A 27,705-nucleotide genomic window follows, 5' to 3' on the forward strand; every position below is an offset into this window, starting at 1 on the left:
TGAAGAAATCAATATAAAGGAACAGAATCAGAGATTCGTGATATTCTGAAGTCTAGTTGAGTGTAACAATAGGCTAGTCCGCGGACGGCCAACTGGGAATTGGGTGGAAACTACTATAGCTGAAGTGTGTGGGAGGAGCTAGGCACCTCGGATGTGATAACATGTATTTTTTCCATCACCACTTTATAGTTTTCGAATTTATTGCCCGTCATCGGATCAATAGGTGTTTAGGGTCTCCGATGTGATTTTTTAAAATAAGAAATTACTGAAGAACACACGTTCCAATGTTGGCTGTGGGTGACTCGCCGCTTCTTGTTTGGAATATACTCCTGCCTTCCGCCGATTTCGTGTCGTTTTGATTATGGAAACGTGTTCTTTGAGTCACGTAGTCCTAGCCCGTCTTTCTCTTGTGGTCCTCTTGATCGTTCTGAGGCCCATCAATGCGTGGACATACACCTCCAGCAGCAACGATATGGATAGGACACTGGTAACGAGGGGATACTTTTCTCCCAGCGTTACGAACTCTGAAGAAATAACTGCCTTACCAAAATACTTGTTTACTACTTCGGGAACTTCTAAAGACTTTAGGGAGGTATCATCACCATCAACTGGAACAGAACAATCCCACCGAGTCCGGCATTCTGATGACAGTGAGACCCGGACATTGAGTGAAGACAAATTAGGTAAGGGGTAGTAAGATAGGCACCTACAGACATATGGAAGAGGGTACGTCCCTTGGAATTCGCAAACGGGTCAATAGTTCTACACACTGTCCCATCCCTGTATGTGGCACGGATCGCCCGCGGTGACAATATCTTAAGTATCGGTGTTTTTTGTTGTCAGAGGCTATTTAAATCTCAGTCGTGATTTAATCATTGTATATAAAAGTAAACTATAACGGACTATTTATTGCACGTTTATAGGCTTCTTGATCAATATTCCGGGGTATATTTAGACTAAATTAAATAACAGCATTGAGGTTGAAAAACCCAGAACAAGGTCCTGGGCTGGCATGGTTACACTTGGTCTGCGGTTGTGAGGCCAGTTGGACTTACTGCCAAATTCTATAAAACGATGTTGGAGGTGGCTAATGGTAGAGAAATTAACATTCAATTCTCTGGCAATAGATCTGGTGTACATTCCAGCAGTCAGCTTGCCAATTGCACACTCCTTCAAAACATCTGTGGATTTGTGTTGTGACTGCACGTTTTAGTGTGGCCTTTTATTGTCCCCAGCACAAGGTGCACCTGTGTAATAATTATGCTGTTTAATCAGCTTCTTTATATGCCACACCTGTCAGGTGGATGGATTATCTTGGCAAAGAAGAAATGCAAACTGACAGGGATATAAACAAATTTGTGCACAAAATTGGAGAGAAATAAGCTTTTTGTTCGTATGGAACATTTCTGGGATTTTTTATTTCAGCTCATCAAACATGGGGCCAACACTTTACATGTTGTGTTTATATTTTTGTTTAGTATAATTCATAGTGATCATTTGAAACAATATACTAAAATGTGCTTGGCAACTAATAGCCTAACAGTAGATTAGAAAAATGCACGCTGTATTGAACAACTAAGGTTTACCTTTCAAACCAATGAATGTCTTTGTTGACTCTTGTTTCAGCACTCAGCCAGAGTTTTGGAAGTGTTGTTTACCTCCATAAATTCGTATGAGGTATTGTCAGTGAGTAAATGTGGAGAAAGTGTAGAATCTTTCCGGTAATTATTTGCCCAGACTTCTTTAGAGAGTAGAGCTATTATATCCTCCTTGTAAGAAAGGTTACTACGGCCACTACCAAGAGGTCTGAACCTTTATGGCACAGGGGGCAGTGTGCTTGGCTGTGAACTGCAGGTGCTCTGGTTCAAGCACCGTTTTCCCTTCTCAATCACTACATCGGATTGGTGGCAACAGCTGTCACAAAGCCTTTACTGGAATGGTACCTCAATCTGCACAGGGGTCGAGGTCCGCTTCTTGAGAAGGTGAATAGTCTGTCTCTGTATATAAACGTAACAGAGTGCTTTCTGTTCTGCCCCGAGCAGGGCGCGAACCAGCGATCTTCTGCAAAACAACACACACTACACAACTCAAAGCCAACTGTCTTATCCAGCAGAGGTTGGCTTCAGATCTCAGGGAAGTTGTGATTTTCTTTACAGATGTACTCCAGCCAACATGCTTTGGGGCAACTTTCACATCCACTATATAAGTGTGCTACAGTCTCTGTCAAAAGGTCTGAGTCTGGACCTTTATAGAACAGCCAAGGGTGTAATTTGGTTACAGAACCCATTTCATCATCGTCATGAACTGGGCGCAACACAAATGATGGCGCTGATTTAGAAAGAAAAAAACTAAACACACACAAGCTAACTCATTGGGCCTGCCATACGGCTCCAGTCAAAAGTAGTGCCCTATATAGGGAATAGTGTGCTATTTGGGATGCATCCTAGGCCTCTCTCTGTGGACTGACTATACCATTGCTGAACTCTTCTTCCCTCTATCTGCGTACTGACTGTCTGACAGTTTGACTGTCTGAGTGTGTCATTGCTGTGTGTTACATTCAGGATGTTATCCAGCACCGACAGCGCTCAGCTCTTCCTTGGCACTGGCAGTAGGTTATTGTTCCAAAGCCCTCCAGCAGCAGTGTTGAGTCAGTGGAGAAGTGCCAGGCACAGGCCTTCCCTACAGACAGGCAGGCTGTCAACAGGCTGCCGCAGAGTAGATAGGCGGAGATTTCAGGTCCCAGACCAACTATAAACCAAGCTTTAGGCTTAGGTGGAGTTTGTAGGCCCTAGTAGTAGTGGTGATACGGACAGGAACACTCCTCACCCGGGGTGTCTGTTTTGTTACCATTAAATAGCTTACATATTGTGTCTGCATGTGTAGGCCTAGAACTGCCATATCTTAGTAGCAGGAGGTCTAGTCATAGGTAGGTATATGTATCTTTACAAACAGAAACATCATTGGCAACAAAAAAAATCAGCAATGGACTTACCAATGAAATGTCATATTAATGTGACTTTAATGAGACATGAACTGTTTTCATAAAGCTTATACAAACTATGAGCCAGAGAGCCAACTCTGCCTCAATATGGACCCAACCAACATCTGCTGTGTGACTGTATTTTAACGTCTATGGCTTCTGCTAGATCAGGATTAGGAAGGAAATGGCAAGGTCCCAAAGGCCTGAGTGCACCTCCATTCTTAGGGCCCAGGCTTTTGTCAGGGTAGACAGGCTGGGCTGCCAATTGTTCTCCACGCAAAATCATTACATCCACAGGTAGCAACTCCTGGCAACGTCTTCCCTTTCAGACAAGACCACTCTGGGGCCATCTGGTGGCTTGATGTGCACATTGCAGACATTTACATTTTGGTTTTGGGTGTCTTTCTCCCCAACTCATTATGTAGGCCCATGTGACACGCTGATTTTCTTGAATACAGAAAACTCATACCTATCATCCTTAATTGTATTTATTTATTATTCACAGCCACTGAACAAAACGTGCATCTCTCCACGGTCTCAACCCGCGGGGCATCAGAAGGAACCCTTAGTTTGTCGAAAGAGCAGATGAGCTCTACCATTGTAGTGTCCACAGAGGCTACCACACATTGGGAGGACCAGACCAGACTAGCACCAGACCACCTACTAGAGACCTACCCTGGGATTCGAGTGGACCTCAGGTCTGTGTCTGTGACACAAGCCAGACTGCCTCAGGACAGCCCTGATGCTGACAGCAGTCTCAGGCAGGACCAGTTGACGAACCGAGGCACCGTGGGTCTCAGAAAGGACCAGTTGACGAACCGAGGCACCGTGGGTCTCGGAGAGGACCAGTCGACGAACCGAGGCACCTCGGGTCTTGGAGAGGACCAGTCGACGAACCGAGGCACCGCGGGACTCGGAGAGGACCAGTCGACGAACCGAGGCACCGCGGGTCTCGGAGAGGACCAGTCGACGAACCGAGGCACCGCGGGTCTCGGAGAGGACCAGTCGACGAACCGAGGCACCGCGGGACTCGGAGAGGACCAGTCGACGAACCGAGGCACCGCGGGACTCGGAGAGGACCAGTCGACGAACCGAGGCACCGCGGGACTCGGAGAGGACCTGTCGACGAACCGAGGCACCGCGGGTCTCGGAGAGGACCAGTCGACGAACCGAGGCACCGCGGGTCTCGGAGAGGACCAGTCGACGAACCGAGGCACCGCGGGTCTCGGAGAGGACCAGACGACGAACCGAGGCACCGCGGGTCTCGGAGAGGACCAGTCGACGAACCGAGGCACCTCGGGTCTCGGAGAGGACCAGTCGACGAACCGAGGCACCGCGGGTCTCGGAGAGGACCAGTCGACGAACCGAGGCACCGCTGGTCTCGGAGAGGACCAGTCGACAAACCGAGGCACCGTGGGTCTCGGGCATGGGCAGTCAACAGCCACTCTCAGACAGGACCAGTTGATAGACCTAGGAACCGTGGCTCTTCCCGTCCAAACTGACAGCACCTACATCTCCTCCACTGTGAGTCGAGCGGGAGAGAGGACTTTACTGTCTGTGACCTCCAACAACACCTCCATGTACTCTGAGGACTCCAACTCCTCCTCCCAGTCCCGGGCCTCCACCTGGGACCTCCCGACTGGCCGCACTGGAGCCGGGGCTGGGGCCGTCACCATCAGGATACCCTTCACAGGACCTGAGCATGGGCATGATGCTACATCTGGGTCTGACTCTTACCACCACACCAACTCCTCACAGGGTAAACAGCCCTCAAACTCCCTCACTGTGTATATGTATGTCTGTGTATATACAGTGGGGCAAAAAAGTATTTAGTCAGCCACCAATTGTGCAAGTTCTCCCACTTAAAAAGATGAGAGATGCCTGTAATTTTCATCATAGGTACACTTCAACTATGACAAACAAAATGAGAAAAGAAAATCACATTGTAGGATTTTTAATGAATTTATTTGCAAATTATGGTGGAAAATAAGTATTTGGTCAATAACAAAAGTTTATCTCAATACTTTGTTATGTACCCTTTGTTGGCAATGACAGAGGTCAAACGTTTTCTGTAAGTCTTCACAAGGTTTTCACACACTGTTGCTGGTATTTTGGCCCATTCCTCCATGCAGATCTCCTCTAGAGCAGTGATGTTTTGGGGCTGTTGCTGGGCAACACGGACTTTCAACTCCCTCCAAAGATTTTCTATGGGGTTGAGATCTGGAGACTGGCTAGGCCACTCCAGGACCTTGAAATGCTTCTTACGAAGCCACTCCTTCGTTGCCCGGGCGGTGTGTTTGGGATCATTGTCATGCTGAAAGACCCAGCCATGTTCCATCTTCAATGCCCTTGCTGATGGAAGGAGTTTTTCACTCAAAATTTCACGATACATGGCCCCATTCATTCTTTCCTTTACACGGATCAGTCGTCCTGGTCCTTTTGCAGAAAAACAGCCCCAAAGCATGATGTTTCCACCCCCATGCTTCACAGTAGGTATGGTGTTCTTTGGATGCAACTCAGCATTCTTTGTCCTCCAAACACGACGAGTTGAGTTTTTACCAAAAAGTTCTAGTTTGGTTTCATCTGACCATATGGCATCCTCCCAATCTTCTTCTGGATCATCCAAATGCTCTCTAGCAAACTTCAGACGGGCCTGGACATGTACTGGCTTAAGCAGGGGGACACGTCTGGCACTGCAGGATTTGAGTCACTGGCGGCATAGTGTGTTACTGATGGTAGGCTTTGTTACTTTGGTCCCAGCTCTCTGCAGGTCATTCACTAGGTCCCCCCGTGTGGTTCTGGGATTTTTGCTCACCGTTCTTGTGATCATTTTGATCCCACGGGGTGAGATCTTGCGTGGAGCCCCAGATCGAGGGAGATTATCAGTGGTCTTGTATGTCTTCCATTTCCTAATAATTGCTCCCACAGTTGATTTCTTCAAACCAAGCTGCTTACCTATTGCAGATTCAGTCTTCCCAGCCTGGTGCAGGTCTACAATTTTGTTTCTGGTGTCCTTTGACAGCTCTTTGGTCTTGGCCATAGTGGAGTTTGGAGTGTGACTGTTTGAGGTTATGGACAGGTGTCTTTTATACTGATAACAAGTTCAAACAGGTGCCATTAATACAGGTAACGAGTGGAGGACAGAGGAGCCTCTTAAAGAAGAAGTTACAGGTCTGTGAGAGCCAGAAATCTTGCTTGTTTGTAGGTGACCAAATACTTATTTTCCACCATAAATATGCAAATAAATTCATAAAAAATCCTACAATGTGATTTTCTGGATTTTCTTTTCTCATTTTGTCTGTCATAGTTGAAGTGTACCTATGATGAAAATTAAAGGCCTCTCTCATCTTTTTAAGTGGGAGAACTTGCACAATTGGTGGCTGACTAAATACTTTTTTGCCCCACTGTATATGTGCCGTATTTATATGCCTACTGGGGAGAATGGGATATGCAAAAGTATAATTTCCATTTCTCATGTAGTAAATGGACAAATAAATATATCTCCTCCTCTACCTCTTCTATTTCTTTCTAAACAGAGTGGTCTGGTGGTTTCGCCTCCAGAGGGACCAACCCACTGACTGGACCTCTCAATGTGACCCAACAGGACCTCACCTCTCTAGTTTCAGAGGGAACCCCCAACTCCACCCCTCTGCTCAGGGTGGTTGATAACCATAGCAGACAGGACACAGACACAACAGACTCTAGTCAGCCCTCCAGAGGCAGGACATCCCAGACAGAAGAGGGGTTATCTGCTTCATCACAGCCCCCTGTGCTGTCGTCAGAAGAAGGTCCCAGCCACCCCAACACCTCTCAGGGAGGAGAAACAGATAGAGATTCTCCCTCCATCCTGGTCACTGGGTCTGAGACCTCCACCAAGTCCTCCACAGGTCCCCCTAGCACCCGGGGGGGGCATGGTGAGACAGAGGGGGTCCCTTCGCTCCACACAGAGGACAATACTATCCTAGGCCTGGGTCTAACCACTGCTCCCCCAACACTACGAGACAGTGCCACTGCCCTGGATGACTTCCTGTCTCGGTTCCTCGCCACCCAGCCTCCCTTCATCCCCAAGACTCAGCGGCCGGCGGTGGCCACAGAGGTCCTGGTGTCCACCACACCTGTTACCGTGACGATAAAGTCACAGGTCATCGAGGAGGAGCCCTACATTGTTACCATGGCAACCAGCACCACACCGACCCCTCCTCTTGCTACGACGAGGATGGTTCAGCCCAGTACCGCCACTTCCATTGAGGCCCAGACTCAGCCCACCATCATCCCTACCACCACTACCACGGAGACTACCCTGGGTCTCCAGAGCTCTGCTTCCACCCCCCAGCCCCCGGGCACCACTCAGACTCAGACCCAAGGGCCCTCAACGGGGGTGAGCTCCCCCGACGTCACCACCTTGCACCTGGAGACCAGCACGGCTCACAGCATCACCACCACTGCAGCCTCCTACAGTTACAGCGTCCCCACCAGAAACACAGTGGAACTACACACAACAGGGAAACACACTGACAGGGGGACCACTGAGATAGAAGTGACCACCGCTCCAATGGACATCAGATCTACACCGCAGACACCAGGTTTGTCAACACAGTATATCTTTCAATGCTTTGATTCTTCTAAAGTTAGTTTTGCCTTGAATTGAGCTGGAAAGGTGAAATGAAGATCCCAAAACCTAATGACTGTTTGGAACAACAGAAACTATGAACCTCATTGATATGAGATACAGTACGTCATTCTGAATCCTGCCCTCTTCTTTAGGTAGTGCCTGTGAGCCCAGCCCCTGTCTGAATGGAGGTGAGTGTCTACCCTATGGAGTGACTGGGTTCACCTGTGACTGTCTGTCATCATGGACAGGACCTACCTGCAATGAGGGTGAGCTCAACCTACAATTCCCAGCCATACTGTATGTGAGCTATTTGTGAAGTCTATATATTGCTAATGGTATTGAATGGTATAGTCTTTGTGGGGGGGAGCGGGGTGCATGCATAGTCAGCTTTATATTGTGTTGACCTGCTCTCTCTCCTCTGTCCTCTGTCTGTGTTGGTTCAGATGTGGATGAGTGTGAGAGTGGCCCCTGTCCCAGTGACTCTACGTGTGTTAACACCAGGGGCTCCTTCAGCTGTGAGTGTCGCCTGGGTCTGGACATGGAGCACGGAAGAGACTGCACGCGAGGTACGGCTAAACAAACAGTACAGCCTTTGTTTATGAAGGCTCCTATGACAATAAAAATATATACAATATTTAGGTTCTTATTTAATATACAGTATAATAATACATAATAATAATATATGCCATTTAGCAGACGTTTTTATCCAAAGCGACTTACAGTCGTGGGTGCATACATTTTATGAATGGGAATCAAACCCACAACCCTGGTGGTGGCGCCATGCTCTACCAACTGAGACATACAGGACCAGTTTGGGTTCTAATAAAGTAAGACAGTTGCACTATAAATCTTATAGCTAAACATACTGTACATATCAATACTTTATTTACAAAGTCTCATATCACATAACAATGAAAATATAAACAATACTCAGGGCCTTATAGATTAGGTTGTGGTATATGTTATGTTATTAGGTTGCAATCACTTTATAGAGGGGGTCTATATACAGTGTGTGCAAATGAGGGAAGATAAGGGAGGTAACGCAATAAATAGGCCATAATGGCGAAATAATTACAATTTAGCAATTAAACACTGGAGTGATAGATCTGCAGAAGATGAATGTGCATGTAGAGATACTGGGGTAATGTTATTAGGTTATGGTATAGGTTATTAGGTTATGGTATAGGTTATGTTATTAGGTTATGGTACAGGTTATGTTATTAGCTTATGGTATAGGTTATGGTATAGGTAATGTTATTAGGTTATGTTATAGGTTATGTTATTAGGTTATGTTATGGTATAGGTTATGTTATGTTATTAGATTATGGTATAGGTTATGTTATTAGATTATGGTATAGGTTATGTTATTAGATTATGTTATTAGGTTATGGTATATGGTATAGGTTATGTTATGGTATTAGAATATGGTATAGGTTATGTTATTAGGTTATGGTATAAGTTATGTTATTAGATTATGGTGTATGTTATTAGGTTATGGTATAGGTTATGTCGTTAGGTTGTGGTATAGGTTAGATTATGGTATAGGTTATGTTATTAGGTTATGGTATAAGTTATGTTATTAGATTATGGTGTATGTTATTAGGTTATGGTATATGGTATAGGTTATGTTATGTTATGGTATTAGAATATGGTATAGGTTATGTTATTAGGTTATGGTATAAGTTATGTTATTAGATTATGGTGTATGTTATTAGGTTATGGTATAGGTTATGTCGTTAGGTTGTGGTATAGGTTAGATTATGGTGTATGTTATTAGGTTATGTTGTTAGGTTGTGGTATAGGTTAGATTATGGTGTATGTTATTAGATTATGGTATAGGTTATGTTATGGTATAGGTTATGTTATTAGGTTATGTTATTAGATTATAGTATATGTTATGGTATAGGTTATGTTATTAGATTATGGTATATGTTATGGTATAGGTTAGGTTGTGGTATAGGTTAGGTTATGGTGTCAGTTATGTTATTAAGTTATGGTGTAGGTTACGTTATGGTATAGGTTATGTTATTAGATTATTGTATATGTTATGGTATAGGTTAGGTTATGGTGTCAGTTATGTTATTAAGTTATGGTGTAGGTTACGTTATGGTGTAGGTCATGTTAGTAGGTTATGATAAGATAAGACATTACTAAACTTTTTGAGGTATTTATTCAATATCAAGCAGGTTACCTATATTTCATTAGATAAAAAAAAATGGCTGTAAACTTTACAGACTGTCTTGAACCTTAGTTAACCACAGTGTCTGTTTTCCTCCACAGCAAAAACCTTCCTGGGCACGTTCAGTTTCAACGTCCCCCTGCTCTCCAGGAGCGCCACACTGCGTGAGATCCAGAGAGAGATCAACCAGCTGGTAAGGAGCACAGGGACATGGTGGGGAGTAGGGTTGCAAAGGGAGGGAATATTCCCTGTGTATAACCCTGAATATTCCCTGTAACCAGTCAGTTTAGAATATTTCAAGAAATGTGTACATTTGCTAAATTACTGGGAGTTTTGCAACCCTAGTGGGGAGAGAGAAATTACAATCACTGATATACAGTATACTATTGTGTATTGTGGGTCTGTTGTAGTGAGGCAGCAAACCTGTTCAAACATGATAATAGATGTATTATGAATGCAAGGAAGGTATAGTTTATGTATTATATGATGATTATTAATAATAGTTTTTATTATTTTATTTTACAGCTGAATGCCTCACTATCAATTCTGCGTGGTTACCGGCGCTCTTCTTTGAGTAAAAAGTGAGTTTCTTCTTCCCCCGTAAGATTGGTTTTGCACTTATCAATTTACTCTGAATGCATGACAACAAGCCATACTCTCTTGGTTCTTGTGTATTTTGTCTGTAAAGTTTCGTAAAAAAAAATAATCAGGACCACATATTTAAAATGCCTTTATTGTTCAATAGAACAAAAACTCTGACGCTTTCAGCATGACCTTCGTGTGTTGTGATTTTAAATGGACTTCAAATCAAGTTTGCTGTGACATGTGTGTGTTCCAGAGGAGAGGACGGGGTTCGTATCTCTGCTGTCAACATGTTCTCCATCTCTACTGATGTGACCAGCTCTGAGGTCTACCACATCATACAGATGTCTCTGAACAACTGTAACAGCACCGCTGGACACTGCCGAGTGGTGGTCACTCACCAACTTTCCTATCATGGTACAGCACTCTCTCCCTCCCATCCTCACCTCTTTCCCCGTAACCCCAGTCTTAAAGGGATAGTTCATCCTAATTTAAAAATGACTTATTTGTTTGGTTACCTTGTAAGCAGTCTGTGGGGACAAGGACATAATGCAATCCACGCTTTGGGTTTGTGTACGCAGCCACTGCCACCATCTGCTAACTTAGGCATTTCCTAACCATAAAACAATGGAAGTCAATGAACGACATTAGCATGTTTAAAATGTCATACCTGACCCTGTTACAACCATCCTTACCACACCTCTCTCCTCTCTCTGTCCCTTAGTTGAGAGTCTGTGTCTGGCCCAGAATACCCAGTGTCACCCTGAGCATTCTTTTTGTACCGACTCCAATGGGACAGCCTTCTGCCAGTGTCAACCAGGGTACTTCAAACTCAATCCTGAGGATCAGTCCTGCATAGGTGAAGCCTGGGTCTGGGAGAGGGTGGAGGGAGAAGATAGGTCTCAGTCCTGCATAGGTGGGGCCTGGGTCTGGGAGAGGGTGGAGGGAGAAGATAGGTCTCAGTCCTGCATAGGTGAAGCCTGGGTCTGGGAGAGGGTGGAGGGAGAGGATAGGTCTCAGTCCTGCATAGGTGGGGCCTGGGTCTGGTGGAGGGAGAGGATAGGCCTCAGTCCTGCATAGGTGGGGCCTGGGTCTGGGAGAGGGTGGAGGGAGAAGATGGGTCTCAGTCCTGCATAGGTGGGGCATGGAAGGATGGAGCGAGCAGACGTTAGAGCACAACATAGCGTTTTTCCTATTGACATGTTCAAGTAGCCCCCCCCTCTCCCGTTTCAGTCTTTTTTTCCGTTTGGTGCCAAGTGAATATGAACCTGGGTCAATCTTCTGTAAAATTCACTTAATTCTTTTTATTTCATTGTAGCAAGCATCGTATTGAAAAGAAAATGCATTATATAACTGAAACGTTCTTGTTTTGAAATGATTTTAAAATAACATTCCTTATCTTACAGAATGTGGTGATGGACTGAAACGGGTCAATGGAACCTGTGTCAGGTAAGCAATGAGAGCTCTAATCCATGGACCATTCTGTTAATTCCATGCTTTGGTCTTTTATTTGGTTGTTTATATCTTTCAGGTGCACATTTGGATTTGGAGGATTCAACTGTGGAAATTGTAAGTAGGAGAGTTTAATAACAAAAATAATAATTTAAAAAGTGTGAGGAAAAAGATACAATTGAGAATCAAGACAACATAATCATTTAAAGGTATCCTTCAGGATGTATCTTCTTCCCCAGAGTCAGATGAACCATAGTCACGGGAGGTTGTGGTGCCTAGGGTGCTGCAGCATCCCCTAAAGAATCTGAATGAAAAAAAATATTTTATCAAGAATTTTATTTTGTTTTTTCTTCACAAAAGTAGTGCACTGGGCTTTTACCAACCCTGTATAAGCAGACCGATACAGCCATCTGTAGTGTGGGCAAAAAAAAAATTATGCAGTCATTTTATGCAGTCAATGAAGCGCCAGAGCCCTATACTGCGAATTAGCGAGTTCATCTCGGGATTACCGTTATCACCTTTTAGCCAGGTGCATTTTTATGGCATCGAATCCTTCAGAACTAACCTGCTCTGGGACAAGCTAACTCCATTTATCCTGAGGTGTCTGAGCCATGAGTTTAGGACCAATGAAATCAGATACTCTCGTAAAGATTGTGCCATCATCCCTTGCATTTGAGGAAGAAGACTGATTATTTTATTAATCAAATGTATATTTTTTTTGTGTAAAAAATACCTATCACATTACAAATTTAGTTAAATAAAGTTAAAATAAAGTAGTAACGACAGTGTTTTCTTTCCAATCTTTGTTTTTCATAGGATTGTATTTTGAAATTTGCGAAAGGCAAACTGACAGCCGCAACCAACCATATGTAACGGATGTGAAATGGCTAGCTAGTTAGCGGGTACGCGCTACTAGCGTTTCAATCAGTTACGTCACTTGCTCTGAAACCTAGAAGTAGTGTTGCACCTTGCTCTGCAAGGGCCGCGGCTTTTGTGGAGCGATGGGTAACGACGCTTCGTGGGTGTCAGTTGTTGATGTGTGCAGAGGGTCCCTGGTTCGCGCCCGGGTATGGGCGAGGGGACGGTTTAAAGTTATACTGTTACATTGATGCTGTTGACCCGGATCACTGGTTGCTGCGGAAAAGGAGGAGGTTGAAAGGGGGGTGAGTGTAACGGATGTGAAATGGCTAGCTAGTTAGCGGGTACGCGCTACTAGCGTTTCAATCAGTTACGTCACTTGCTCTGAAACCTAGAAGTAGTGTTGCACCTTGCTCTGCAAGGGCTGCGGCCTTTGTGGAGCGATGGGTAACGATGCTTCGTGGGCGACCGTTGTTGATGTGTGCAGAAGGTCCCTGGTTCGCGCCCGGGTATGGGCGAGGGGACGGTCTAAAGTTAAAAATCCATAGATTACAGTTTCCATTCATGTCAAGACTGGCAGCCATTGTTAGTGTTCCCGTGAGTTTAACAGTCAAACTGCCAGTGTTAACGATAAGTAATAAAAAAAGACAACTCTTCTAAAATCCTATTTCACACCATAAACTGCTGAATTTGAAAAATCACTGGTCTGTCATTTTGATTTCGGCACAAATTAAAATGTGGCACTGACTCGCCCATGGATTGATGTTCCAGCATTGTCTCAATGAAGAGTTTGGCGTTCGACTAGCAATGTAGGACATGCACGTGCAGTTACAAGCCTGCTAGAGTTAGCGGCAGACGGACGAGCAATATCCACCGTCGTAGTACGGATGAAACCTGAGCTGGAATGTGAAGCTGGCTAGCTGTAAAAAAATAAAAAAGTCTGAGTAGATCTAACTTGCTTTGTAGTATACCACTCAGACCTCCAGTTTATTCATAATGTTTTGTGTTTCTACTAGTCTACAAGCTGATAGCTGTGGTGGTATCGCCAGCAGGGGGTGGCCTACTCCTTATTCTCATCATCGCTCTCATTGTCACCTGGTGCAAGTAAGACTCAATGACACTAGTACTGTTGTTATTACCATCTAATAACACAATAATAGAATTACAAAACCTAATTCCTTATTCTCAGTCCATGTTGTATTATATTTATCAAACTAATAATATCTCAATTAGAAAACTTTATTGTCCACACAATTTGGAAATAACATAAGCGTTAATAATGATGTAATAACGCAATAATAACATGCAAATGTTTTACTAAACTCAGTCAATGTGCTGCCATTGAACTAATATTTGTCTGTCTATCTCTTTACAGGAAAGACAAGAATGACATCAATAAGATTATTTTCAAAAGCGGAGATTTTCAGATGTCGCCGTACGCAGAGTTCCCGAAGAGTAACCGTGTTTCTATTGAGTGGGGGAGGGAAACCATCGAGTTGCAGGACAACGGTAGCACCAAGAACCTGCTGCAGATGACAGACATCTACTACTCTGTACGTATAGAACCTGCTACAGATGACAGACATCTACTACTCTGTACGTATAGAACCTGCTACAGATGACAGACATCTACTACTCTGTACGTATAGAACCTGCTACAGATGACAGACATCTACTACTCTGTACGTATAGAACCTGCTGCAGATGACAGACATCTACTACTCTGTACGTATAGAACCTGCTGCAGATGACAGACATCTACTACTCTGTACGTATAGAACCTGCTGCAGATGACAGACATCTACTACTCTGTACGTATAGAACCTGCTGCAGATGACAGACATCTACTACTCTGTACGTATAGAACCTGCTACAGATGACAGACATCTACTACTCTGTACGTATAGAACCTGCTGCAGATGACAGACATCTACTACTCTGTACGTATAGAGCCTGCTGCAGATGACAGACATCTACTACTCTGTACGTATAGAACCTGCTGCAGATGACAGACATCTACTACTCTGTACATATAGAACCTGCTGCAGATGACAGACATCTACTACTCTGTACGTATAGAACCTGCTACAGATGACAGACATCTACTACTCTGTACGTATAGAACCTGCTACAGATGACAGACATCTACTACTCTGTACGTATAGAACCTGCTACAGATGACAGACATCTACTACTCTGTACGTATAGAACCTGCTACAGATGACAGACATCTACTACTCTGTACGTATAGAACCTGCTACAGATGACAGACATCTACTACTCTGTACGTATAGAACCTGCTACAGATGACAGACATCTACTACTCTGTACGTATAGAACCTGCTACAGATGACAGACATCTACTACTCTGTACGTATAGAACCTGCTACAGATGACAGACATCTACTACTCTGTACGTATAGAACCTGCTACAGATGACAGACATCTACTACTCTGTACGTATAGAACCTGCTACAGATGACAGACATCTACTACTCTGTACGTATAGAACCTGCTACAGATGACAGACATCTACTACTCTGTACGTATAGAACCTGCTACAGATGACAGACATCTACTACTCTGTACGTATAGAACCTGCTACAGATGACAGACATCTACTACTCTGTACGTATAGAACCTGCTACAGATGACAGACATCTACTACTCTGTACGTATAGAACCTGCTACAGATGACAGACATCTACTACTCTGTACGTATAGAACCTGCTACAGATGACAGACATCTACTACTCTGTACGTATAGAACCTGCTACAGATGACAGACATCTACTACTCTGTACGTATAGAACCTGCTACAGATGACAGACATCTACTACTCTGTACGTATAGAACCTGCTACAGATGACAGACATCTACTACTCTGTACGTATAGAACCTGCTACAGATGACAGACATCTACTACTCTGTACGTATAGAACCTGCTACAGATGACAGACATCTACTACTCTGTACGTATAGAACCTGCTACAGATGACAGACATCTACTACTCTGTACGTATAGAACCTGCTGCAGATGACAGACATCTACTACTCTGTACGTATAGAACCTGCTACAGATGACAGACATCTACTACTCTGTACGTATAGAACCTGCTGCAGATGACAGACATCTACTACTCTGTACGTATAGAACCTGCTACAGATGACAGACATCTACTACTCTGTACGTATAGAACCTGCTACAGATGACAGACATCTACTACTCTGTACATATAGAACCTGCTGCAGATGACAGACATCTACTACTCTGTACGTATAGAACCTGCTACAGATGACAGACATCTACTACTCTGTACGTATAGAACCTGCTACAGATGACAGACATCTACTACTCTGTACGTATAGAACCTGCTACAGATGACAGACATCTACTACTCTGTACGTATAGAACCTGCTACAGATGACAGACATCTACTACTCTGTACGTATAGAACCTGCTACAGATGACAGACATCTACTACTCTGTACGTATAGTATCTACTACTCTGTACGTATAGAACCTGCTACAGATGACAGACATCTACTACTCTGTACGTATAGAACCTGCTACAGATGACAGACATCTACTACTCTGTACGTATAGTATCTACTACTCTGTACGTATAGAACCTGCTGCAGATGACAGACATCTACTACTCTGTACGTATAGAACCTGCTACAGATGACAGACATCTACTACTCTGTACGTATAGAACCTGCTACAGATGACAGACATCTACTACTCTGTACGTATAGAACCTGCTACAGATGACAGACATCTACTACTCTGTACGTATAGAACCTGCTACAGATGACAGACATCTACTACTCTGTACGTATAGAACCTGCTACAGATGACAGACATCTACTACTCTGTACGTATAGTATCTACTACTCTGTACGTATAGAACCTGCTGCAGATGACAGACATCTACTACTCTGTACGTATAGAACCTGCTGCAGATGACAGACATCTACTACTCTGTACGTATAGAACCTGCTACAGATGACAGACATCTACTACTCTGTACGTATAGAACCTGCTACAGATGACAGACATCTACTACTCTGTACGTATAGAACCTGCTACAGATGACAGACATCTACTACTCTGTACGTATAGAACCTGCTACAGATGACAGACATCTACTACTCTGTACGTATAGAACCTGCTACAGATGACAGACATCTACTACTCTGTACGTATAGAACCTGCTACAGATGACAGACATCTACTACTCTGTACGTATAGCAACTACTACTCTGTACGTATAGAAACTACTACTCTGTACGTATAGCAACTACTACTCAGTACGTATAGAAACTGCTACTCTGTACGTATAGAAACTACTACTCAGTACGTATAGGAACTGCTACTCTGTACGTATAGAAACTGCTACTCAGTACGTATAGAAACTGCTACTCTGTACGTATAGAAACTGCTACTCAGTACGTATAGAAACTGCTACTCTGTACGTATAGAAACTGCTACTCTGTACGTATAGAAACTGCTACTCTGTACGTATAGAAACTGCTACTCTGTACGTATAGAAACTGCTACTCAGTACGTATAGAAACTGCTACTCTGTACGTATAGAAACTACTACTCAGTACATATAGAAACTACTACTATAGCCGTGGTATATCAGACCGTATACCACAGGTATGACAAAACATTTATTTTTACTGCTCAAATTACGTTTGTAAATAGTTTATAATAGCAATAATGCACCTCTGGGGTTTGTGAAATATGGCCAATATAATATGGTTAAGGGCTGTGTCCAGGCACTCCGTCATACCCATAGTATATTGTCTGATCAGCATCCAGGACCCAAACCAGGTAGTTTGTAATAAGACAAACATATGATATTTCTCCAGAAAACAATAGACAAACCAATTAGACAGAAGGGCCACTACTTTTGTAATTTTGCTCCACCGCAGCAGGTTAGGATTAGCATACACCTCTCTCTCTCTCTCTCTCTCCTTCCTCCGCTGTTGACATTGACCACCTCATCTAATTTTCCTGTGTTGCAGCCTGCTTTGCGTAACTCTGACCTGGAGCATAACGGCCTCTACCCGTTCTCCAGCCTGCCGGGCTCCCGCCACTCCTGCATCTACCCCGCTCAGTGGAACCCTTCCTTCATCAGCGATGACTCACGACGCCGGGACTACTTCTGACGCCCAGCTACTCCACCTCTGCCTCCTAATTTACACTTCCACTTCACTCGAACGTCCGCTCCCATCCACACAAGGTCCGCATCTGCGCACCTCCTTGGAAAAAGGTCCTGCGGACGAGGAGATTTGTCAGTGCGGAAATGTGCACCATTTCGTTCGGCAGACCTAGCAGACAGCTCAGAAGCGGAAGGTGTAAATTAGGCTTTAGCCTGGTCCCAGATCTATTTGTGCTGTTGCATACTCCATCCATTGCTGTCCTTGTCAAGCCAAACGTGGCAATGAGTGATAAGTAGTTGGCATGGTAGCACAAACACACTGGCACGCAGGCTACCTCTGCCTGGGTAGGGTTCAGTAAAAGGGCTGGCACTGGGGCTAGGTCTGAAGGTAAATTTGCATCCACTGCACTGGACTGTGGGTGGACTGAAGATCGACTGCAACAAAAACACTTCACAGTGATTTTGATCATATGATTTGATTATTTGTCAAAAGCAATAATCCATAAATTATAAAAGTTCCCATGAATTCATAATGTGTGGATAAATGTCTGTTCCGCAAAGTGAGCGTGTTTGTGTGTGTGCGCGTGTGTGTGCACACATGTGTATGTGTGGACACCCATTTGCCAACTGCTGTGAATTGTAGATTAACATTATCTTATTTTATTTCACTGAAAATACAGGTTGAAAAGACAAAGCTGCCAAACGTGTTTTGTGTGTGTGAAGTATTGTTACATTGTGAAGATATTTAACTGCATATGAGATGGAAAACATGTCAAAAATGCTATGTGTTTGTCAGATGAGGAATAGATGCACCAAAGTGGTTTGATATGACAGATTGAATGATGGTCAAGGTCTGCTGCAGTCTGTTGGTCTGAACAGTAGAACAGTTGTTATTTATTGAATATTTCAACTGTTAGAAATGTATGAAGACATTTTCAACATCTTGCATTGTAAGAGGGACTCATACCCCACCCTATTCTATAAGAAGTAACATCTGAAGTTTGGACCACAAAAGGGTGTGTGTGTGTGTGAGTGAGAATCTTGGATGAATTCAGATCAATCACCATGCCAAGTTTCAGATCTCGTTGATTGTTTGCATAAAGATGTACTTTAAAAACAGCAGACTTAATTACAAATAGATGGAGTTTCCTTTTATGTATTTGTTGTCTTTCTTCTAACATGAATGGTCTCTTACCTCTGGCGTTTTAGTCAGACATGTATTTAATAATAAATAAGATAAAGTTCTGTAAAACTGCCTGTCCGACTCTTTAAAAGTGATCATTCTGGGAAATTGTATTTGCATGATCACACTCAAACTTATTCTCGACGTGTATCAGAGTAGGAGTGCTGATCTAGGATCAGTTCTGCATTTTGATTATAATGAATATGATTAAATGGCCATGGGGGGTCCTGATCCTGTTGTTCATCTCATAGTGATATGGCCTATGTCCCAAATATCTGCTACTTCCTCCCAAAGTGTGCACTTGTTCACTGATTTAAAGGAAATGACAGGTATAAGAAATAGGGTGGAAACTCCCAGTAGCCCATGTCTCTACCAATCCAAGAAGTGGTGAAAGAGTACACACTCCAGGAGAAAGGAGATTGTATTGGGAATCACCCATACTGAGCATTTGATTTACTTTCATCTTCCATGTGGATGATTACTTTATACTACACCCAGAATATTCCTGTCCACAGGTCCATATCATAAAGACACATCTATACCACAGAAAATGGAAAGTAGTTTGTTTTTAACCATACAGGAAGCTTATACAGTGCTACATTCATATATTCCTTTTTGGTTTCTGTTGCTGACCAATCATTTACATATTTACAATGTGCATTGGTTGTATTTGAATTTGATTTCAATGTTGCCTCAGACACCTCATACCCTCAGATATTGACGGTTTCTTTTCCATCACTTGAGCACCCAGAGTAACTCCCTGTAAACATACAATAAACCTCTGGATTTTCAGAAATGTCGTTTACCTATATTGTGATGGATGAATTGACTTATATCATAGTCAACGGGCCTCTGGCTATTCTCAACATATTGGCCAACTTGTTTTTTGCTTTTTGCCTCTTCTGTCCACCGCGAGGCAGAGAGGGACTCAAACAGCCTGTGAAGTTACTCCTGGGATTCTTGGTTTTCTGCACCACACTTTTCCTGGTCTCTCTTATCACGGTGGAATGCGTGTGGCTACTCACTTACAGCGAAGAGATCCAGTATGTTGATATGTTAGTGTTGTTCACTGCATTTACCAGCATGTCAACCTCTGTTTGGCTGAATTTCTTCTACTACACCCAGATCGTCCCAGCCCAGCGAGATCTCTTCATCTGGGTGAAGAGGAACATCAAAATCATCATTTACTGGGGCCTGTTTGTCGACAGAGTTTTCTTTCTGTTTGACTTGGCTGTTAGTACATCAATAGTTTATTGTCTCAAAAATGTTGAGGGAAACGATAACATCACTTACACATCAACAAACGACACTGTTTCTGGCTCTACAGATGGACTGTATTACACTGACCTGGTGTGTTTCTATTGCAAAGTTATCTACATGTTTTTTTGTCTGTGTGTGATGGTGGGGTCGAGCTGGGTCACAGTGTGCTACCTGCGTAGACACATGAAGAGTATGAAAGAGAGCGGCAGCCCCTTCTCCTCTCCCCGCCTGCACCATCAGATGAGGGTCACCATCACTGGGATCCTGCAGGGAATTCTCTACTTCCTTTGTGCTCTGTGGATCTTCATTTCTTTCTTCAGCATCAATTTCTCTGTGGTCTTCAACTATACTTTTTTCAACACTGTCATCTCTCTCTACATGTTTGGCACCACTGTTAACCTTGGTATCGGTCAGTCTGTTTTCAGACAGAGGGCAGCTGATATTTGGCTCAAAGCTCAACAGGCAGTAAGGTCATTGAAGTTGTGTGGATGATACTGTCACTGTGGTACTGTAATCTCTCTTGGACATATACAAGTAACATAAATGGTAGTAGCATCTGTCGACAGACTCTGGCATGCAACAACTAACAAGGAACTTTGTTCTGGTATGCAGATTTTTCATCACTGATCATTTGGACAAATCACGATTTCACAGGCGCTCACATCTTTCGAATTTCTAAAAGGAAGGGGACATTTGCCTGCAGACTTTTTATGTGAACATGAAGCTCCCCAGGGATAGAGGAATGTGTAGTTTTGGTGGGAAAAGTTGTGTTTGTCAATTGTAAGAGTCCCCATGTTGCTTAGGATCGGAATTGCCCTGTGCGAGGGTGTCATGTGATGAGTCAGAGAAGAAACTAGAGGAGGATGGGCCAAGGTTGAGGGATTCTGAGGGGATCCGTGTGAGTAGGAGATCTGTGTTAGCATAGAGGGATAGGCCAACGAGGGATATATGCTTCATAAATGTTGGCCCCTTACAGTTTATAGCAATGGTTTATAGCAATGGTCATAATCACCATTGGCGTTGGCTAATGGGGATCCTAATAATACAATTTTTTTTTAAACTACCACAGAAATGGAACATAAATCACAGAAAATAGATGTTGTGGTGGCAGCTGCAGAGAATTACTCGGGTGTACGAGATTTGACTTCAGAATAGTTATAGTGTGTTTTTTGGTGGTGGCCTGTCCTCCCAGGCCATTGGCATGGTGTAGGAGCAGACAGGGTAAAAGTAGTGGAATGGGGTAGTAGGTTTTTAATGAGTGTAGGTTTAGTCAGAAGTGTACTTTTTTTTTCTTTGTTTTACAAACTGTAATGGATTTACACTCCAGTCCAATTGGTGGCGGTGATTGCCAACCACCATTTAAAAAACAAAGAAGAAGAAGCTCCCCAAGTGGCTTTTATTTAACTAATCAAGTCAGTTAAGAACAAATTCTTATTTACAATGGCCTACCGGGAAACAGTGGGTTAACTGCCTTGTTCAGAACAACAGATTTTTAACTTGTCAGCTCAGGAATTCGATCCAGCAAACCTTTCAGTTTCTGGCCGAACGTTCTAACCACTAGGCTACCTGCCGCCCCCTGCGCTTGTCATTATTCCCATTACCGCAACACACACTAGACTACTACAACACTGTTTTCCCCGCCATACACCCTCACAATGGTGACACAAAAGAGAGATGATGTTGTACAGGTTCGCGGAACAAACGTATGCTGTTTTTAGATATTGATTTGCGACTGTTAAGGATCCACAGAAATGTCAATATATGTGTTGATTTTTTGTTCAGATTATTTGTTTGCAATATGTGATCTATAGGCTAAGAGAGTTTCATAAAGTGTTTACTCGATAGTGGGGTTTGAATAGCGTGAGAAGACAACATATTTGGTGAGAATCACAACATAGCATACAAAATCAATTTGAGCTCTTAAAGGAGCAGTAGCATTATTGTATCTGCAGTTATTATTCTGCTATTTATTCTGTTATTAATAATATATACATGATAATAGTATCTTCTGATTACAATTATTGTTTTTTCTTTTAACCAAATGCAATCTTTTAGCTTCCAAAATGTAAGTATGTATCTAGCTGTCTGATAGCACCTTCTGATGGAATGGCTTGTCCTGCACTTTGTAAAAACCCAGAGTGCACTGAGTGAATGTTGGAAAAAGATCTTGGTTAATTTCTAAACATATCGATGTGAATGCAAAGAGGACTCAGACCAATGATGGCATATAACCTCATTTTAATAGGGCTTTATAAAGCTTATGTAAAGTTCTACATTTACATTGTTTTAATTTTAATTTGTTAAAGCTCATTCATTTCTGTATATATAATTTAAAAAGGTTATGCTACATTTATTTAGTTTTCTTGTTGGCTGAGAGAGACATTCCTGAAATCCCTGGCTCTGGTGGGGTGTTCAGTATTTTAACACCTGGAAACTGAATTTCTACTACACCCAGATTGTCCCAGCCCAGCGAGCGCTCTTCATCTGGGTGAAGAGGAACATCAAAATCATCATCTACTGGGACCTGTTTGTCGAAAGCCGTTAATTTTGTTTGATGCTGCTGTTAATATTTCAGTAGTTTTTCTCATCAATGTCTCTGGAAATAACAGCACTAACAGCACACCTCAATGAATGACACTGTTTCTGGTTCAAATGGACTGTATTACACAAAGGAGACATGTATTTCTATGAAAATGGCCTTAGTCATGAAAGACAGTGGCAGACTCTTTTCCCCTCCTCGACTACAGAGTCAGGTGAGGGCCACCATCACTTCCTTTTTGCTCTGTGGATCTTCGCTGATGTCTTCCGCTGGAAGCCTTCCCCTAGTAGAGACTTTGACAATAAGTTCAATATTTTCCACACAGTCATCTCTGCATTTTTGTCAACACTGTAAACCTGGGTGTTGGTCAGTCTGTTTTCAGACAGAGAGCAGCTTATATTTGTATCAAAGCCTTCAGGCTGCAAGGTCATTGAAGTTGGGTGGATGAAGGATGAAACCATCACAGTTGTATGACATTGACCCATATGCATTGTTAGATTTAGATGTCATGTCATGCTGTATTTAGTTAAAAAGGAAGATTATGGGCAAATTTCATGGACACTGTTACGGCTGTCCTCGCTGACAGAAGGTGTGGACCAAAACGCAGAGTGGTTAGTGTTCATTCTTTTAATGAAAGTCAACAAAACACTTCAAAATACAAAAACAACCAACGTGACAAAACCGAAACCGTCCTGTGTGGCAACAACAACCTCCACAGGAACAAACACCCACAAAACACAAGTGAAACCCTGGCTGCCTAAGTATGATTCTCAATCAGGGACAACGATTGACAGCTGTCTCTGATTGAGAATCATACCAGGCCGAACACAAAATCCCAACATAGAAAATCAACCATAGACAACCCACCCAACTCACGCCCTGACCAACTAAAATAAATACAAAACAAAGGAAAACAGGTCAGGAACGTGACAGAACCCCCCCCTTAAGGTGCGAACTCCGGGCGCACCAGCACAAAGTCTAGGGGAGGGTCTGGGTGGGCGTCTGTCCACGGTGGCGGCTCTGGCGCTGGTCGTGGTCCCCACCCCACCATAGTCAACCCCCGCTTCCGTGGCCTCCTCCCAATATCCACCCTCCATGTCAATCCCACTATTCCAAAGGGCAGTAACGGACTGAGGGGCAGCACCGGACTGAGGGGCGGATCCTGGCTGGCTGGCTCTGGCGGATCCTGGCTCTGACGGATCCTGGCTGGCTGGCTCTGGCGGATCCTGGCTGGCTGGCTCTGGCGGATCCTGGCTGGCTGGCTCTGGCGGATCCTTGCTGGCTGGCTCTGGCGGATCCTGGCTGACTGGCTCTGGCGGATCCTGGCTGACTGGCTCTGGCGGATCCTGGCTGACTGGCTCTGGCGGATCCTGGCTGGCTGGCTCTGGCGGATCCTGGCTGACTGGCGGCTCTGGCGGACCCTGGCTGACTGGCGGCTCTGGCGGACCCTGGCTGACTGGCGGACCCTGGCTGACTGGCGGCTCTGGCAGATCCTGTCTGGTTGGCGGCTCTGGCAGATCCTGTCTGGTTGGCGGCTCTGGCAGATCCTGTCTGGTTGGCGGCTCTGGCAGATCCTGTCTGGTTGGCGGCTCTGGCAGATCCTGTCTGGTTGGCGGCTCTGGCAGATCCTGACTGACGAATGGCTCTAGCGGCTCCTGACTGACGAACGGCTCTGACGGCTCGGGACAGACGGGCGACTCTAATGGCACGGGACAGACGCTTGGCTCAGATGGAGCTGTGCAGACGGATGGCTCAGATGGCGCTGGGTAGACGGATGGCTCAGATGGCGCTGGGCAGACGGATGGCTCAGATGGCGCTGTGTAGACGGATGGCTCAGATGGCACTGGGCAGACGGATGGCTCAGATGGCACTGGGCAGACGGATGGCTCAGATGGCACTGGGCAGACGGATGGCTCAGATGGCGCTTGGCAGATGGGCAGCTCTGGCCGAATGAGGCGCACTGTAGGCCTAGTGCGTGGTACCGGCACTGGTGGTACCGGGCTGAGGGCACGCACCTCAGGGCGAGTGCGGGGAGAAGGAACAGTGCGTACAGGGCTCTGGAGACGCACAGGTGGCTTGGTGCGTGGTGCCGGAACTGGAGGCACTGGGCTGGAGACACGCACCACAGGGAGAGTGCGTGGAGGAGGAACAGGGCTCTGGAGACGCACTGGAAGCCTGGTGCGTAACGTAGGCACTGATGGTACTGGGCTGGGGCAGGAAGGTGGCGCCGGATATACCGGACCGTGAAGGAGGACACGCGCTCTTGAGCACCGAGCCTCCCCAACCTTACCAGGTTGAATGGTCCCCGTAGCCCTGCCCGTGCGGTGAGGTGGAATAGCCCGCACTGGGCTATGCATGCGAACCGGGGACACCACCTGTACGGCTGGTGCCATGTACGCCGGCCCGAGGAGACGTACTGGAGGCCAGATATGTTGGGCCGGCTTCATGGCACCTGGCTCGATGCCCAACCTATTCCTACCAGTGCGGCAAGGTGGAATAGCCCGCACTGGGCTAAGCACGCGTACCGGGGACACCGTGCGCTCCACCGCATAACACGGTGTCTGACCAGTACGACGCCCTCTCACTCCACGGTAAGCCCGGGGAGTTGGCTCAGGTATCCAACCCGGCTTCACCACACTCCCCTTTAGCTCCCCCCCAAGAAATTTTTGGGTGAGCATCTCGGGCTTCCGTGCTAGCCGCGTACCCTCATACCTCCGGTTCCTCTCTCCGGTTGCCTCTGCTCTCCTCGCTGCCTCAAGCTGTTCCCATGGGAGGCGATCCTTTCCAGCCAGGATCTCCTCCCATGTGTAGCAACCCTTGCCCTTCAAGACGTCTTCCCATGTCCATTCCTCTGTCTGTCTCTGCTGCTGTCGCTGCCCTTCTCCACTCCGCTTGGTCCGTCTGTGGTGGGTGTTTCTGTTACGGCTGTCCTCGCTGACAGAAGGTGTGGACCAAAACGCAGAGTGGTTAGTGTTCATTCTTTTAATGAAAGTCAACAAAACACTTCAAAATACAAAAACAACCAACGTGACAAAACCGAAACCGTCCTGTGTGGCAACAACAACCTCCACAGGAACAAACACCCACAAAACACAAGTGAAACCCTGGCTGCCTAAGTATGATTCTCAATCAGGGACAACGATTGACAGCTGTCTCTGATTGAGAATCATACCAGGCCGAACACAAATCCCAACATAGAAAATCAACCATAGACAACCCACCCAACTCACGCCCTGACCAACTAAAATAAATACAAAACAAAGGAAAACAGGTCAGGAACGTGACAGACACAGATTCAGTCCATCTACCCCAGGACTATATTGGATTTATTGAATATTACAGTGACACCTTGACGTCTTTGACATTGCCTAAATTATTCCTTGATTATGGTCAGTCAATTTCATGGAAAGAGCAGGTGTTCTAATGCTTTGTACACTCAGTACCAATTTTACCATGGCATTGTTGAATACTTGATTCTGATTGGCTAGAAGGGAATTCTAGAACATGCATTATTTCCCTATAATGTACGGTATAAATGGCTATAGAGTTAATTCTTACATGTTCTATGTTTGAGCTGCTTTTGATTTAAAAATAATATATATATTATTAAACTTTGAATTATTAAAATTTGAACGTGCATGCAGTGTACCTTTTATTGTGTGAAATTGTGTTTTTGGTGAATTTGTAACAGATTTAACTTAATAAAAAAAGTATGACTTTAATTGCATGAAATTTTGCTTTTGGTTCAGTGTGACTTAGTGACTTTGCTTTGTGTGCTCTATAAATAAATAATATAGAACAGAGTAGGTCATGTTGCCTGTATTTTCCTTTTGGGCTGATGGAGACTTCAGACAACCAGTAGATCTTAGTGACATGGAGAGCTATACAGTAGGTCTAATCCAAAAGACATGGAGAGCTATACAGTAGGTCTAATTCAAAAGACATGGAGAGCTATACAGTAGGTCTAATCCAAAAGACATGGAGAGCTATACAGTAGGTCTAATTCAAAAGACATGGAGAGCTATACAGTAGGTCTAATTCAAAAGGCACCTAAACAGGTATTTCTTAAATTAACGCGAATAATGCTACTAGGAAATAATAATATCACACAAACAATTAACAAATGTTCTTTATTAGTTGAATGTTTGTGTGATATTATTTTGTCTTAGCCAGTGTTATGATGGGTGTATTGATACACCATCCAAAGTCTAATTGAAAACTTCACCATGCTCAAAAGGATATTCAGTGTCTGCTTTTTTTTTACCCATCTACCAATAGGTGCCTTTCTTTGCGAGACATTGGAAAACCATCCTGGGCTGGGTTTCCCAAAAGCATCGTAGCACGAAGATCATCTTAATTTCATTGAAACTAAATGGATAAAAGATGATCTTAGTGCTATGATGCTTTTGGGAAACCCAGCCAAGGTCCTTGTGGTTGAATCTATGCTTGACTGAGGGATCTTAAAAAAGCATGTTCAAAACTATTAGACACTGTGAGTCCATGCAACTTCTGTGACTTGTTAAGCACATTTTTATGCCTGAACTTTTTTTTAGGCTTGCCATAACAAAGAGTTGAATACTTATTGACTCAAGACATTTCAGCTTTTCATAATGTTTTTTTTGTTAGTAAAACACATTTGAAACATAATTCCACATTGACATTACGAGGTATCATGTGTAGGCAGGCCAGTGACATATACATCTAATTTTAATCTAATTTAAATTCTGGCTGTAAAACAGTAAAATGTGGAAAAAGTCAAGGGGTTTGAATACTTTCTGTCTATTAGTTTGTATGTATAAACAGCCATCCTATAAAAGCACAGACATCTCGTGGTACATAAACACAAAGCAATGTTAATTCTCCAGAAGACAATAGACAAACCAATT

At 44.2% G+C, this 27,705-nt stretch overlaps 1 protein-coding gene across 1 annotated transcript; it reads left to right on the top strand.

The window, feature by feature from the left end:
• Positions 1 to 3: 3 nt before the first annotated feature.
• Positions 4 to 19,089, top strand: heg1 (heart development protein with EGF-like domains 1). Its single transcript, XM_071355232.1, has 14 exons — positions 4 to 683; positions 3,486 to 4,739; positions 6,517 to 7,563; positions 7,745 to 7,858; positions 8,036 to 8,158; positions 9,873 to 9,964; positions 10,297 to 10,352; positions 10,610 to 10,770; positions 11,078 to 11,212; positions 11,760 to 11,802; positions 11,885 to 11,922; positions 13,680 to 13,767; positions 14,039 to 14,216; positions 17,701 to 19,089. Exons 1-14 carry the CDS (start codon positions 362 to 364, stop codon positions 17,842 to 17,844), a joined length of 3,795 nt encoding a protein of 1,264 aa, XP_071211333.1. The 5' UTR covers positions 4 to 361; the 3' UTR covers positions 17,845 to 19,089.
• The last annotated feature ends 8,616 nt before the right edge of the window (positions 19,090 to 27,705 follow it).

This window comes from Salvelinus alpinus, chromosome 20, assembly GCF_045679555.1.
Source record: "Salvelinus alpinus chromosome 20, SLU_Salpinus.1, whole genome shotgun sequence".
Taxonomy (NCBI): domain Eukaryota; kingdom Metazoa; phylum Chordata; class Actinopteri; order Salmoniformes; family Salmonidae; genus Salvelinus; species Salvelinus alpinus.

Bases quoted from the DNA above. Each gene is read 5' to 3' on its own strand.
- heg1 (XM_071355232.1), top strand. From the start codon at position 362: ATGGAAACGTGTTCTTTGAGTCACGTAGTCCTAGCCCGTCTTTCTCTT. The intron at 4,740-6,516 runs GTAAACAGCCCT...CTTTCTAAACAG, and splicing joins CCACACCAACTCCTCACAGG to AGTGGTCTGGTGGTTTCGCC. The intron at 7,859-8,035 runs GTGAGCTCAACC...GTGTTGGTTCAG, and splicing joins AGGACCTACCTGCAATGAGG to ATGTGGATGAGTGTGAGAGT.